Source organism: Pelophylax lessonae (assembly GCF_965119305.1).
Source record: "Pelophylax lessonae genome assembly, contig: HAP1_SCAFFOLD_108, whole genome shotgun sequence".
NCBI lineage: Eukaryota > Metazoa > Chordata > Amphibia > Anura > Ranidae > Pelophylax > Pelophylax lessonae.
In genome coordinates, this window is record NW_028120139.1 from 517,016 (window position 1) to 533,479 (window position 16,464).

The 16,464-nt window shown below is 52.0% G+C and overlaps 1 protein-coding gene across 1 annotated transcript in view; it reads left to right on the plus strand.

Moving 5' to 3' along the window:
• The window catches only part of LOC309543497 (stromal interaction molecule 1-like), a gene marked incomplete at its 5' end in the record, with an annotated part of 50,820 nt that extends 35,220 nt beyond the window's left edge, over window positions 1-15,600 (plus strand). Inside the window, 3 exons of the mRNA XM_082275974.1 lie at window positions 5,273-5,353; window positions 8,379-8,769; window positions 15,087-15,600. Coding sequence (XP_082132100.1) covers window positions 5,273-5,353; window positions 8,379-8,769; window positions 15,087-15,561 — 947 coding nt within the window. The 3' untranslated portion in view covers window positions 15,562-15,600. The remainder of the gene's footprint in view (window positions 1-5,272; window positions 5,354-8,378; window positions 8,770-15,086) is intronic.
• Between the last annotated feature and the right edge of the window lie 864 nt (window positions 15,601-16,464).

A 16,464-nucleotide genomic window follows, 5' to 3' on the forward strand; every position in this document is an offset into this window, starting at 1 on the left:
CCTCTTTCTCGGCTCATAGGACATTTTTTCATCCCTCAGGGGCGACTGACGAGGGATCGAAGCCTTTCAGGGCCTCCCCTAGGGAGGATCCAAAGGAACCTGGTCTGGCAAGTCGAGAGGGGGCTTCTCCAGACCCGGGGACAAGGCTCCTTCAGCATGAAGGTGCACCCTCATCCGTATCGGGTGTGGGGGGGGACGCCTTCGCTGGTTTCTGCACCCGTGGACTTCCCTGGTACAAGACAAGTGGGTCCACAAAGTCATACGGTCCGGCTACAAGATCGAGTTTCATTCTTACCCTCCAGAAAGGTTCTTTTCTTTCAACTTGCGCCTTTCCCCTGACCGCTTACAAGGTCTTTTTGGGGCGGAGCAAGACCTGTTACTTCAAGGGGTCCCGGTTCCAACATCGGTTTGTTTTCAGGGGTTTTAGTCAAACCTGTTCACAGTTCCCAGGAAGGAAGGCAAGGCGCGTCCAATCCTGGACCTCAAGACGCTAAACCGCTTTGTGCGGGTGCAGAAGTTCAGAATGGAGTCCATTCCCCACGGTGGTGGCATCCCTGCGTTAGGGGGATTTTCTTGCCTCCATCGACATCAAGGACCCTTAGCTTCACTTTCCAATATGTGTCTCACCAGCATTTTCTTTGTTTTGCCGTGGGAGAGGAGCAGTTTGTGGCTTTACCCTTTGGTCTCGCCTCCGCTTCTCGGGTCTTCACAAAAGTGTTAGCCCCGGTGCTAGCATTGTTACGCCAACGGGGGATCGCGGTACTGGGCTACTTGGATGATCTCTTTCTGTGAGCAGAGTCTCCTACTGCTCTGGTGGAAAACATCGAAATCACCATACGAGCTCTGCGAGTTCGGCTGGATTCTGAATTTTCAGAAGTCTGCTCTGGTTCTGCCCACAAAGCTGGACTATCTGGGTCTGACTCTGGACTCAGCCTTATCCAGAGTGCTCCTTCCTCTGGACTCAGCCTTATCCAGAGTGTTCCTTCCTCTGGACTCAGCCTTATCCAGAGTGTTCCTTCCTCTGGACTCAGCCTTATCCAGAGTGCTCCTTCCTCTGGACTCAGCCTTATCCAGAGTGCTCCTTCCTCTGGACTCAGCCTTATCCAAGGTGTTCCTTCCTCTGGACTCAGCCTTATCCAGAGTGTTCCTTCCTCTGGACTCAGCCTTATCCAGAGTGCTCCTTCCTCTGGACTCAGCCTTATCCAGAGTGCTCCTTCCTCTGGACTCAGCCTTATCCAGAGTGCTCCTTCCTCTGGACTCAGCCTTATCCAGAGTGCTCCTTCCTCTGGACTCAGCCTTATCCAGAGTGCTCCTTCCTCTGGACTCAGCCTTATCCAGAGTGCTCCTTCCTCTGGACTCAGCCTTATCCAGAGTGCTCCTTCCTCTGGACTCAGCCTTATCCAGAGTGCTCCTTCCTCTGGACTCAGCCTTATCCAGAGTGCTCCTTCCTCTGGACTCAGCCTTATCCAGAGTGCTCCTTCCTCTGGACTCAGCCTTATCCAGAGTGCTCCTTCCTCTGGACTCAGCCTTATCCAGAGTGCTCCTTCCTCTGGACTCGGCCTTATCCAGAGTGTTCCTTCCTCTGAAAGAACTCCAGAAATTGCAGGCTGCAATTCGTCTCCTGCTGTCCAGCAGATGGTCATCCCTCCAGATTTGCATGCAGGTCCTGGGCCTGATGGTGTCTATCTTTGAGGCGGTTCCGTTTGCACAGTTCCATACGAGGCCCCTGCAAAGCGAAATTCTGGGCAAATGGGACAAGAAACCGCAGTCTCTTGACCATCAGATCTGGCTGAGCCGGGGGAACAAGATAGTCCCTGATATGGTGGCTTTGTCCCCCGGTGCTTAGGCTGGGCAAAGACTTCTACATAGGATCGAGGCAGAAGGGATTCCGGTCATCTTAGTGGCTTCGAATTGGCATCGCCTGGCTTGGTACGCCGATCTGGTGCTGCTGGTCACCAACATTTCTTGACAGCTTCCTCTCAGGGAAGATCTGCTGTCCCCAAGGGCCAATCTTCCATGGTGCTGTACAGTCGCTGGCTTTGACGGATTGGCTGTTGAACACCAGGTGCTGAAGGATAGGGGTTTATCTGAATCGGTGATTCCAACGCTGTTAAAAGCTAGGAAATCTACTTCTAGGCAGATCTACCATGGTATGTGGAAGATGTACATCGCGCGGTGCGAGTCTCTTGGGGTTCAGCCTCGCTCTTTTTCGGTGGCTCGGATCTTGACTTTCCTTCAATGGGGGGTTGAGCAGAAACTGGCCTTAAGTACTATCAAGGGCCCGGTGTCGGCCTTGGTGGTCTTCTTTCAATGGCCCTTGGCCACACACTCCCTGGTGAATACTTTTCTTCTGGGAGTTTGGTACTTGGCTCCTCCAGTGCAGTCTCCATTGCCGCCTTGGGACCTCAATTTGGTACTGTCAGTCCTCCAGAAGCCGCCTCTTGAGAATCTTCGGGAGATTCCTCTGCTTATGCTGTCCCAGAAGGTGTCTTTTTTGGTGGCTATCACCTCTGCGAGCAGGGTGTCGGAGTTGGCGGCAGTATCCAGTCGTTTAGCTTACTTGGTGGTTCACAGAGATAAGCTGGTTCTTCACCCCTGTCTGTAGTTCCTTCCAAAGGTTATCTCTGATTTTCATCTGAATGAAGGCATTGTGTTGCCTTCCCTGTGTCCCAGGCCAAAACATCCGAAGGAAATTGCTTGCATGCCTTGGATGTGGTCCAGGCAATTAGAGTGTACCTGGCAGCTACGGAGTCTTTTTAGGAAGTCAGACTCGCTATTTGTGCTCACGGATGGGCTTTGGAAAGGGTTGTCTTCTTCCTCTGCGACCATTTCCAGATGGATCAGACAGATGGTGGTTCAGGCCTATTCCATCAAGGGTCAGGTTCCTCCTTTCCCTATCAAGGCGCACTCTATTAGGGCACTCAGTGCCTCCTGGGCCTTCCGTCATCAGGTGTCAGTGATGCAGGTTTGCAAGGCGGCCACCTGGTCATCTGTGCCCACTTTCACAAAGTTTTATAAAGTGGATGTGTTGGCATCTGCGGATGCTTCTTTTGGCCACAAGGGTTTTGCAGGCTGCTGGTTAGAAGACCTGGTTCTCTTTAAGGGTGTATTGTTTTTCAGGTTGGCTCCAGTTGGTTTGGTTGAGCTCCTGTTACCTGGTTGGCTACGGTTTAGCCTGGGGGAGTTTCTTTTTCGCTGTTCCCTCCCCTCATGTTTGACACTGGGACCTCCCAATGGTTATGGAGAACAGGAGCCGTGTCCGTCAATGGTTATGGAGAACAGAAGCTGGGTCCGTCAATGGTTATGGAGAATGGGAGCCGTGTCCTTCCATGGTTATGGAGAACGGGAGCCGTGTCCGTCCATGGTTATGGAGAACGGGAGCAGTGTCCTTCCATGGTTATGGAGAACGGGAGCCGCGTCCGTCCATGGTTATGGAGAACGGGAGCCGCGTCCGTCCATGGTTATGGAGAACGGGAGCCGCGTCCTTCCATGGTTATGGAGAACGGGAGCCGCGTCCTTCCATGGTTATGGAGGACGGAGCGGTGTCCGTCCATGGTTATGGAGAACGGGAGCGGTGTCCGTCCATGGTTATGGAGAACGGGAGCCGTGTCCTTCCCATGGTTATGGAGAACGGGAGCGGTGTCCTTCCCATGGTTATGGAGAACGGGAGCGGTGTCCTTCCCATGGTTATGGAGAACGGGAGCGGTGTCCTTCCCATGGTTATGGAGAACGGGAGCCGTGTCCTTCCCATGGTTATGGAGAACGGGAGCCGTGTCCGTCCATGGTTATGGAGAACGGGAGCGGTGTCCGTCCATGGTTATGGAGAACGGGAGCCGTGTCCTTCCCATGGTTATGGAGAAATGGATTTTACGATAAGTCAAAATCAATTTTTTTTTTTTTTGTAAAGTGTAAAAAAAAGAAAGTAATCAAATGGGTACATTTTTGTTTTAAAGTGCCCCGCCCCCCTGTCCTCGCGCCCAGCGGTGAACGCATATGTAGGTCCCTCCCATATGTAAATGGTGATCACACCACACATGTGAGGTATCTGGGCGATCGTTAGAGCGAGGGGAATCATTCTGTCACCAGATCTCCTCTGTAACTCTACACTGGTAACCTGGAAACCTTCCTAAAACATCTTCTATGGAGATTTTTAAGTACCGTAGTTTGTCGCCATTCCATGAGTGTGCGCAATTTTAAAGCGTGACATGTTGGGTATCTATATACTTGGCGTAACATCAGTATTGTGTATGGGGGGATATATCCCAGAATCCTCCTTTTTTCAGTTCTCACAGGTCAGCATTCAGTTATTTTTGTCATTTGTGTGTACTGGCCCTTTAATAGTGTGATTGGTGTCCCCTCCATTGTGATGAGTGTGTGTTGTGATCCGGGGTCACCGGTGATCCGTCCGCACAGAGGAGCTCCGGAGGATAAAGGTCCTCTTCATGGCCAGAGATGAATATTAGAGATCTGTTTGAGCTTTCAGTAGAGTAGAGGTGGTGAAACCCGTCAGTGTCCCCCCGAGGGAGATTCTCTTCACTTCCTGTCCCAGAGACCCCACAGGAAGTGGGTGGAAGTCTGCTCCATGTGCGGCTAAGTCTCAGCAGGCAGAGGGTCTCGGCAGGCAGAGGGTGCGGGTAAGTCTCGGCAGGCGGAGGGTGCGGGCTAAGTCTTGGCAGGCAGAGGGTGCGGGGTGAGTCTCGGCAGGCGGAGGGTGCGGGGTAAGTCTCGGCAGGCGGAGGGTGCGGGGCAGGTCTCGGCAGGCGGAGGGTGCGGGGCAGGTCTCGGCAGGCGGAGGGTGCGGGGTAAGTGTCGGCAGGCGGAGGGTGCGGGGTAAGTGTCGGCAGGCGGAGGGTGCGGGGTAAGTGTCGGCAGGCGGAGGGTGCGGGGTAAGTGTCGGCAGGCGGAGGGTGCGGGGTAAGTGTCGGCAGGCGGAGGGTGCGGGGTAAGTGTCGGCAGGCAGAGGGTAGAACCGCCCACCTGCCACCATTTATTACCCTCCTCTGGTATTCCATCCCCCACCCCGCCATAGTTCCCGACTCCAATCCCCACTCTAGTAGTCTCACTTCTCCATGAAGTTGGGGGAGGGTCACTGTGCTTCAGGTGGGCGGAGCCGGGAAGGTCGGTGCAGATCCCTCCCTCCTGGTTCCCGTAGAAATGATTCGCCGGATGGGGAGGAACTCCGCCCAGAAGTGAATGTTAGTTGTGTATTCTGATAGGGAGAACCTCTTATCCCCTCCCCCGCCTCATTCTCCCCCCTCATTGGTTGAGACAGATGCCGCGTGGCTGATGGGACGCAGATACAGCGAGCGCCCGTCTACCTGCTCGGAGGACTCGGCTCTCTGGAAGTTTATGGGTTTGGCGGAATGTTTCTCACTTCCTGTCTGTCACACGGCTGGTAGAACTCCAACTGTCACTTCTCCGCTCTGTAACCCTTTCCTCCTTTACTGACTGCGCCCCCTGGTGGGCTCTCCGGGGACTGGGGGGTCACGATCTGGATGGGGAGGGCTCCTGGGAGTAGACTGTTGGGGGACCGGGGGATGATCAGAAGGGTCTGGATGGGGAGGGCTCCTGGGAGTAGACAGTTGGGGGACCGGGGGATGATCAGAAGGGTCTGGATGGGGAGGACTCCTGGAAGAGGACAGTTGGGGGATCGGGGGATGATCAGAAGGGTCTGGATGGGGAGGGCTCCTGGGAGTAGACAGTTGGGGGACCGGGGGATGATCAGAAGGGTCTGGATGGGGAGGGATCCTGGGAGTGGACTGTTGGGGGACCGGGGGATGATCAGAAGGGTCTGGATGGGGAGGGCTCCTGGGAGTGGACAGTTGGGGGACCGGGGGATGATCAGAAGGGTCTGGATGGGGAGGGGTTCCTGGGAGTAGACAGTTGGGGAACCGGGGGATGATCAGAAGGGTCTGGATGGGGAGGGCTCCTGGGAGTGGACAGTTGGGGGACCGGGGGATGATCAGAAGGGTCTGGATGGGGAGGGGTTCCTGAGAGTAGACAGTTGGGGGACCGGGGGATGATCAGAAGGGTCTGGATGGGGAGGGCTCCTGGGAGTGGACAGTTGGGTGACCGGGGGATGATCAGAAGGGTCTGGATGGGGAGGGCTCCTGGGAGTAGACAGTTGGGGAACCGGGGGATGATCAGAAGGGTCTGGATGGGGAGGGGTTCCTGGGAGTAGACAGTTGGGGAACCGGGGGATGATCAGAAGGGTCTGGATGGGGAGGGGTTCCTGGGAGTAGACAGTTGGGGGACTGGGGGATGATCAGAAGGGTCTGGATGGGGAGGGCTCCTGGGAGTAGACAGTTGGGGGACTGGGGGATGATCAGAAGGGTCTGGATGCGGAGGACTCCTGGGGGTAGACAGTTGGGGGACCGGGGGATGATCAGAAGGGTCTGGATGGGGAGGGCTCCTGGGAGTGGACAGTTGGGGAACCGGGGGATGATCAGAAGGGTCTGGATGGGGAGGGGTTCCTGGGAGTAGACAGTTGGGGGACCGGGGGATGATCAGAAGGGTCTGGATAGGGAGGGGTCCTGGGAGTGGACAGTTCAGGGGGAAGTCGGGGTGTCCTGGGGGTGATTAAATGGGGAAGGTTCCTGGGAGTGGACAGTTCACGCAGGGGGGGTCTAGGGGGTGATCAGACGGAGAGGGGTCCTAGGAGTGGACAGTTGGGGGGTGTCCATGGGGTTCTAAAATGAGTCTGAATGAAGAAAGGGATCCTGGGAGTGGATATTCGGGGGAGAGGGTGTCAGTGGGGTGCTGAGATGGATCTGGATGAAGAAAGGGGTCTTGGGAGTGGACAGTCGGGGGAGCGGGGGGGGGCGTGTCTAGTGGGTGATCAGACAGTTCTGGGGAAGGGGAGTGGGTCCTGGTGGGTTGGGGGTCCTTGGGTAAACATGCATTTCTGGGGGGGAATCTGGGGTGTGAGCGGACCGTTTTTGAAGGGGGAAGCTGGGGGTGAACAGACAATTCGGGGAAGGGGGGGGGTCCTGGGAGTGACCGGTTTGATGGGGGTCCCAGGGAGTAAATATACGGTTCTGGCATTGTCCTGTCTCCAGCATATGACTGGAGGAGGGAAATCTACATTTAGCAGATCATTTTCTTTCCCAGTGTCAGGGTCGTTATCTGAGCTCAGGCAGCCTCTGTGGGCCCTTAAGCCGGATTCTTCTCTGACAGGAGGAGAATACAAGTAAAAAAATAATCGAGTATTCCCTGTGAGAGGGAACTCTCTAACCAATAGGGAGACGTCCACCGCCATGCCATACCCAATGGGGAGACGTGCACCGCCATACCCAATGGGGAGACGTCCACCGCCATGCCATACCCAATAGGGAGACGTCCACTGCTGTACCCAATAGGGAGGCGTCCACCGCCATATATAGATTGGTATCTGAGCTCAGGCAGGACAGCCTCTGTGGGCCCTTAAGCCGGACTCTTCTCTGACAGGAGAATATAAGTAAATAAAATCAGTATTCCCTGTGAGAAGGAACTCTCTAACCAATAGGGAGACGTCCACTGCCATACCCAGTAGGGAGACGTCCACCGCCGTGACCAGTAGGGAGACGTCCGCCGCCGTGACCAGTAGGGAGACGTCCGCCGCCGTGACCAGTAGGGAGACGTCCGCCTCCGTGACCAGTAGGGAGACGTCCGCCTCCGTGACCAGTAGGGAGACGTCCGCCTCCGTGACCAGTAGGGAGACGTCCACCGCCGTGACCAGTAGGGAGACGTCCGCCGCCGTGACCAGTAGGGAGACGTCCGCCGCCGTGACCAGTAGGGAGACGTCCACCGCCGTGACCAGTAGGGAGACGTCCGCCGCCGTGACCAGTAGGGAGACGTCCGCCGCCGTGACCAGTAGGGAGACGTCCGCCGCCGTGACCAGTAGGGAGACGTCCGCCTCCGTGACCAGTAGGGAGACGTCCGCCTCCGTGACCAGTAGGGAGACGTCCGCCGCCGTGACCAGTAGGGAGGCGTCCAACTGTTACAGGAAAAGAGGAGATTTGTACGTAACTGCAGCTGCTTGTACCTCTGATCGTTACTGAAGGTAACCTCTCATTCATCTTCTCGGATCCTAACTGATAAGACCTCTTCTGGTCCCCCTGTCCTCTTTGGAGAATGGATATTCACATTTCCAGCTCCGTAGAATTGTCCTCACATGTCTTGCATGGCTTGTTGTTTATTTTGGCATGTTCACACAATCTGGGCACATTGCATGCTGGGAGATGAGGGCAGACGGTTGCCTTGCTTGCTGGTTCCTGGTTCGGTTCTCCTGAACCTTCGAGGGGCAGAACCTCCAACCCTTCCATGTCCAGGAGAACAGCCAGGAACGACTTATCGAGCCACCACTTCCACCATCTCATTGTATTCTTCTTTCTCCACAGCACCCAACCTGGGTAGCCTGCGGCAGCGGCACGTGGACTCCGGCCATTCCACCCTGGGATCTCAGAGGTTGGTAGAAGGTTACGTAGTGAGCGAAGCCGCCCCACCGGCCATCCATTACCGGCCCAGCAAAGTCTCCCTCCACCGAATGCGCAGCCTCTCTCACGGACAGTCCTTCAGCTCTGATCACCACCCCTCCGCTTCTTCTTCCAACGCTTCTCCCGCTCCCTGTCCCCCTTTCTCCGCTCCACCTCCCCCTCCCCCTGCAGCCGGTTCACATCCTGTCTACTATCACCACTCCACCACTTACTATCTGCAGATGGACTCTCTTCCTGACCTGCCCCCTCCTCCAGATGTCACCTCCGGGATTCCTTCTCGCTCCCCCAGCGTTGGGTATTTCTGCATGAGCGTGCCTCTTCTGCCTCCAAGTGTTTAACACTAACCTGAGCCTCCTAGAGGGGCCCCCACTCACCTGAGCCTCCTAGAGGGTCCCCCACTCACCTGAGCCTCCTAGAGGGTCCCCCACTCACCTAAACCTCCTAGAGGGGCCCCCACTCACCTGAGCCTCCTAGAGGGCCCCCCACTCACCTGAGCCTCCTAGAGGGCCCCCCACTCACCTGAGCCTCCTAGAGGGCCCCCCACTCACCTGAGCCTCCTAGAGGGCCCCCCACTCACCTGAGCCTCCTAGAGGGCCCCCCACTCACCTGAGCCTCCTAGAGGGGCCTCCACTCACCAGAGCCTCATACAGGGTTCCCCACTCACTAACCTGAGCCTCCTAAAGGGGCCCCCACTCACCTGAGCCTCATACAGGGTTTCCCACTCACCTGAGCCTCCTAGAGGGGCCCCCTACAAACCTGAGCCTCCTAAAGGGTTCCCCTACAAACCTGAGCCTCCTAAAGGGTTCCCCTACAAACCTGAGCCTCCTAAAGGGTTCCCCTACAAACCTGAGCCTCCTAGAGTGTTCCCCTACAAACCTGAGCCTCCTAGAGGGTTCCCCAGTCACCTGAGCCTCCTAGAGGGCCCCCACTCACCTGAGCCTCCTAGAGGGTTCCCCAGTCACCTGAGCCTCCTAGAGGGCCCCCACTCACCTGAGCCTCCTAGAGGGTTCCCCACTCACCTGAGCCTCCTAGAGGGTTCCCCACTCACCTGAGCCTCCTAGAGGGTTCCCCACTCACCTGAGCCTCCTAGAGGGTTCCCCACTCACCTGAGCCTCCTAGAGGGTTCCCCACTCACCTGAGCCTCCTAGAGGGTTCCCCACTCACCAGAGCCTCCTAGAGGACCCCCCACTCACCAGAGCCTCCTAGAGGACCCCCCACTCACCAGAGCCTCCTAGAGGACCCCCCACTCACCAGAGCCTCCTAGAGGACCCCCCACTCACCAGAGCCTCCTAGAGGACCCCCCACTCACCATAGCCTCCTAGAGGGGCCCCCACTCACCTGAGCCTCCTAGAGGGGCCCCATTTAGCTGAGCCTCCTAGAGGACCCCCCACTCACCAGAGCCTCATACAGGGTTCCCCACTCCCTGAGCCTCCTAGATGACCCCCCCCCCCACTCACTAACATGAGCCTCCTAGAGGACCCCCCCACTGACTCACCTGAGCCTCCTAGAGGGGCCCCCACTCACCTGAGCCTCCTAGAGGGGCCCCCACTCACCTGAGCCTCCTAGAAGACCCCCCCCCCCCACTCACTAACCTGAGCCTCCTAGAGGGGCCCCCCACTCCCTGAGCCGCCTAGAGGGTTCCCCACTCACTAACCTGAGCCTCATAGAGAGCTCCATATCCCCAGGAATGCTTGTGGTGACTCCTGTGGTAGAAATGCATGATGTTTTGACCCCAAAATTTCCTTCTAACCACCTGTTTAGTTGTGTAGATGTGACTGGGAAGTGGAAAGGCAATATCATTATTCTGGGGGGCATCACTAGAGGGGTCCCCAGCAGGAGGAAGGATCTATACTGGTATGGACTGGGGAATGTGTTAGGATCTATACTGGTATGGACTGGGTAATGTGTTAGGATCTATACTGGTATGGACTGGGTAATGGGTTAGGATCTATACTGGTATGGACTGGGTAATGTGTTAGGATCTATACTGGTATGGACTGGGTAATGTGTTAGGATCTATACTGGTATGGACTGGGGAATGTGTTAGGATCTATACTGGTATGGACTGGGTAATGTATTAGGATCTATACTGATATGGACTGGGTAATGTGTTAGGATCTATACTGGTATGGACTGGGGAATGTGTTAGGATCTATACTGGTATGGACTGGGTATTGTGTTAGGATCTATACTGGTAAGGACTGGGTAATGTGTTAGGATCTATACTGGTATGGACTGGGTAATGTGTTAGGATCTATACTGGTATGGACTGGGTAATGTGTTAGGATCTATACTGGTATGGACTGGGTAATGTATTATGATCTATACTGATATGGACTGGGTAATGTGTTAGGATCTATACTGGTATGGACTGGGTAATGTGTTAGGATCTATACTGGTAAGGACTGGGTAATGTGTTAGGATCTATACTGGTATGGACTGGGTAATGTGTTAGGATCTATACTGGTATGGACTGGGTAATGTGTTAGGATCTATACTGGTATGGACTGGGTAATGTGTTAGGATCTATACTGGTATGGACTGGGTAATGTATTAGGATCTATACTGGTATGGACTGGGTAATGTGTTAGGATCTATATTGGTATGGACTGGGTAATGTGTTAGGATCTATACTGGTATGGACTGGGTAATGTGTTAGGATCTATACTGGTATGGACTGGGTAATGTGTTAGGCTCTATACTGGGATGGACTGGGTAATGGGTTAGGATCTATACTGGTATGGACTCGGTAATGTGTTAGGATCTATACTGGTATGGACTGGGTAATGTGTTAGGATCTATACTGGTATGGACTGGGTAATGTGTTAGGATCTATACTGGTATGGACTGGGTAATGTGTTAGGCTCTATACTGGGATGGACCGGGTAATGTGTTAGGATCTATAATCTATCCCAGGAGTTTCATTGACTCTGATTACAAAGTCTTCCTGTCATTGGTTGAGCCGTGTTCCGGGTCCTCTCTATAAATGGAGGAATAAAATCTCAGAGCCAATCCGATTATTTTCTATTTGGCGGAGTCCCCCCCCCCCCCCATTATATATTGTATTGTAGAGTCTGTGATGTGGGTGGGGGAAGGGTTAGTGCAGGTGACATGGAGTGTGTCAAGGCTGCAGACTTCCAGACATCTGAGTACATAAAAGGCAATGCAGACAAATCCCAACCCCCGCCATATACACGAGATTTCTTCATTTCATACTAAAAATAGTCCGATCCTCCGGAATCCATCCCGGGATTACAAGTGGAGGGGAGAGCCAGACAATGACCCCCTTCCGTGTGTTCAGCGGAGCCATTCCCGGGACCCCAAACATGCGGTCACATACTGAAACCACTCATTACTATTATCCCTGGAAGCTGTACCAGAGGAGCTTACACTCTAATGCTGAAGACTTTGTACAGAGGAGCTGAAAGCTTCATGCTTGTGAATGGTTGGATTGGACAGCCCTTTGAGGTTGGCTCGGGTGTGCGTCAGGGGTGTCCTTTGAGTCCTCTGCTATACGCGTTGGCAATCGATCCCTTTATTAGAAGATTAGAGTGTGGACCGTTGTGGGGGGTGCCTTTGGGCATTCCTGGTGAGCCCCCTTTGAGGGTTGTGGCCTATGCTGATGACGTGTCTGTTTTCATCTCTGGGACAGAGGAGGCGAAGGAGGTGGTCTCAGTGATGGAGCAGTATGCTGAGGCATCTGGCTCAAAGATCAATCAGGATAAGAGTGAAGTTTTCTGGATGGGAGAAGAAGGCGATAGCTTTGAGCTTCCGGACACCTTCCCAGAGCCCCGACAGGAAATTAAAATTTTAGGCATCAGATTTGGTCCCGGCGATTACGGCCTTGCAAATTGGGAAAGCAGGCTACAAGATGGCGATGCCAAGGTTGCCAGCTGGAAGAATGGAAACTCTCTTACAGGGAAAAGATTGACCTGATTAAAACTTACCTGATCCCGGTATTTCTGTATGTCAGCTTTGTCTGTGTTTTGCCAGTGTCTCTCTATGCAAGGATCTGCAGCTGTTTTTTCCAGCTGTTATGGGGGCACAAATTGAATCTCATTAAGAGGTCTGTAACCTATCTTCCCAGGCGGATGGGTGGCTTAGGTATGGTCAACCCGGTGGTATTCTTTTCTCTGATGTTTTAAAAACATAATTTTGGTAACATGCTGGCAGAGGAACCGCCTGGGTGGGTCGGTATTTTTCAGTCCTGGTTTAGGCCTTTTCTGCGAAGTTGGGAGAATGGTGGGCCAGTGAAAAGCTTGAGGGTCCGACATGGTAAGCTCCCGGCTTACATTGCCCCATGCCTGAAGATGCTCCGGCAGTGGCAAGTGACGGCGGAGGAAATGAAGTCTCTTCCTAGGAAGGCCCTGGAGAGGAGGGTTGTTGAATCTGCCTTTAGCGAGCCACTGGCCTTGAGGGATTGCCCAGGCCCTGTTATGAGGGAGGGTCTGCGTTTGATTAATCTGGAGAGAATCCCTTTGAAGTTTCGTGATTTGGCCTGGCTCTCGTTCCATGGCAGACTCTATGTGAAGGGCAACTTGAAGCATCGCTCGCCGGAGAACCGTGGTTGTCCAAGAGTGGAGTGTGGAGGTGTGGAGGAGACTATGAACCATTTCTTGCTTCAGTGCCCCTTCAATATAGAAGTCCTATAAGGGGGTGGGTGGGGCTCTGGGTATCTCTTTCCTTTCCCACTTAAGTTATGCGGAGTGGTCGTACGGGTGTTTTGAGACACATCGGGATTTTGATTTCGAGACATTTTTTCTAGTTCGCTTAGTAGTCCGTTACTTCACGTGGAGTGCACGGTTTCCACTCAGAAAAAAGTCCTTCCTGTCGAGGTGGTGGTGCACAACATTCTGGATGAGGTTGGGAAGATTCAGGTTCTTGAGAAGGACAGGTGGCAGCCGGGAGCCTGGACAAAGGCGTGGAGGAATGTCAGGTCCCCGTAGCTGCTGTCTGTCAGTCTCTGGGTGTGCGGCTTTTCTTTCTGTCCTTTCACATCCTCTAGACATTTATAGGATCAGATTTTTGTAAAAAGGCCGCATGCATGGGATAAATGTGTAATAATTTCTTAGCCTGAGGGGGTGTTTAGGAGGAGGTTGGGGAGGGGTGTTTAGGAGGAGGTTGGGGAGGGGTGTTTAGGAGGAGGTTGGGGAGGGGTGTTTAGGAGGAGGTTGGGGGGGGTGTTTAGGAGGAGGTTAGGGGGGGTGTTTAGGTGGAGGTTAGGGGGGTGTTTAGGTGGAGGTTGGGGGGGGGTGGGGGGGTGTGTTTAGGTGGAGGTTAGGGGAGGGGGGGTGTTTAGGTGGAGCTTAGGGCTTTGGTGAGTTTAGTCATGATCGTAACAATTTTCTGTTTCTATGCTGATGTAAGCTATTTTTGTTTATATATTTATTTAATTTTGTATATGTGTAAATATGTTTTTATTATGCTTGTGAGATTTTTATTAAACAAAAATGTACACTCTAATGTCCCCTCCCCCACAGTCACACACTATTATTATACATGTATATAGCTCTGACAGTCCATAGCAGGTGGTTGGGGGTGATGGTATCAGTGCGGTGGTAGGGCGCGGGGGGAGGGGTGTATGTTGCAGGACGGTTGGCACACAGGAAGTTTCTGTTTCCTGCGCCGGGGACAAGATGCTGAATAGTTAACCCTCTCACTGCTGGTCACTTTATTAGCAGAGTGACGCGTGCGGCGTGTCATCGCGTCATTTCTGGCATTGTAATTTTTTGCAATCAGGTGACTACAATCAACAAGAAGGAATAGTTCTGAAACACAAAACTTATTTTTTATATAAAAATGACTATAATATCATAATAATATTAAAATATATTAATATAATATTTTGATATATATATATATATATATATGTGTGTGTATGTATGTATATATAATGTGTGTGTGTGTGTGTTTTTAATATTCTATTTTTGTAGTTATATTTTCTTTATATAAAAATAATTTTTGTATTTTTTTATAGTGTGTGTGTGTATGTGTGTGTGTATGTGTATATATATATATATATATATATATATATATATATATATATATATATATATATATATATATATATATATATATATATATATATATATATATATATATATAAAATCTCAAAATATTATTTTATATATATTTTTTTGTTATATATTCAGTTATTATATTATAATTTAAAAAAAATATGCAATTTTTTTTAATATTATAGTATTATAATAATTTTTTTGTTGTATTTTATTTATTTATTTTTTATATAAAAATATTTTTTATATAAAAAATTTTATTGCCTTTTAGCAACCTTCAAGGTGGGCGGAGACCTACTGTAGTGCAATTGCACTTCTTCCCTCTACATAGCTCAGCCAGGGTATTATTGACCATAATGATCCTCGAGGGCGGTGCCTGTAGCTCTTGGGTGGTATCCATGCCTTTTCAGAGTTAGAGCAGGGTGGAGCCTCAGAATTTACAAATTATGATGGATTTCTTCCTGGTTGGGTTTCCCTTCTGTGTTCCGTTCTCTGACCTTCCACACTTACCCGCCCCCCCATGTTTGTCTGTTGTGGGGTTTATGTTTGGATAATCCCCATTCTCCTTCTAACCTTCTCTTTTGTTCCATTTAAGGGACCTGAGTCACTCGGACTCGGATTCTTCCCTGCCATACATGAGCGAGTTGCGGCACAGCAAAGTCTCCAGCGGGAAGCTGACCCAGAAGGCCCTGGAGGAGCTGCCAACCAGCAGCCAAACACCCAATGGCAGCAACCGCCACCTGGAGCTGTCCAACTTGGGCACCCTCCAACAGAGACTGTCCGAGAGCCCTCAGCTGGAGAAATCGTCCAGCTTAGGTGAGATCAGTACGATCGGAACCATCCAGTCCCACTCTGACTCCTCAAGGTCCCACAGCCCCAGCTCCACCGAGGCCGAAACCCCCTCCCCCGGCACAGAATCCAAACACAACCACAAGAGCACGCGCATCCCTCAGCTGGCGGGTAAAAAGAACCCAACGGAGGACGACAGCGGGTCAACCGGAGAAGAGAACGACCCAAGCGCCGGCAAGAAGAAGCTGACTCTCAACATCTTCAAGAAGCCAAAGAAATAAGGGACAGGGTTTGTCCTTGAAGAGCAGAGGAACACAGCGGGGGTGGGGAGAGGTTTACCCCTCTCGGCTCGAAGATGGGAGAGGAAGCTACGGGGTGGAAGCCAGGACCTTATTGTCTTGCCCTACTAGAACCTTGCACGTACAATCAGATGGGGGAGGGGTTCAGGCCTTGTTTCGGGGCTCCTGGCTGACCACCATTCCCTTGCTTCGCCCTCAGTAAATCCTTGCTTCGCTATGCATGGCTTTCCGGAAGTCTTTTCTTCCTTTGCCAAAAAAAAAAAAAAAAAACCCCATTGAGGGCATTGATAGATTTGTACTCGGGACATTGGGCCATTGAGTTTTATTTTGTGGGGGAGGAGCTTGAATGTCCTTTTTATTTTATCTGTTTTATTTTTTTCTGTATTCTTTGCTTTGGATGGGCATGCCTATAAAACGAGAAAAGAATAAAAACAATAAAATACTATTTATTAAAAAGCGTTCGATGTCAAATTATTCATGAGAAGACGATTCTGTTCAAATGCTTTTCTAGAGTTCTGTCTGAAATTACGACAAAAATCTGCAGACGAATCCAGAGAGTATTCAAATCAATCCAAAAACATCCAGGGGGCCCCTTCACATCAATCCAAAAACATCCAGAGGGCCCCTTCAAATCAATCCAAAAAACATCCAGAGGGCCCCTTCAAATCAATCCAAAAACATCCAGAGGGCCCCTTCAAATCAATCCAAAAACATCCAGAGGGCCCCTTCAAATCAATCCAAAAAACATCCAGAGGGTCCCTTCAAATCAATCCAAAAACATCCAGAGGGTCCCTTCAAATCAATCCCAAAAACATCCAGAGGGCCCCTTAAAAACATCCAGAGTGTCCCTTCAAATCAATCCAAAAACATCCAGAGGGCCCCTTC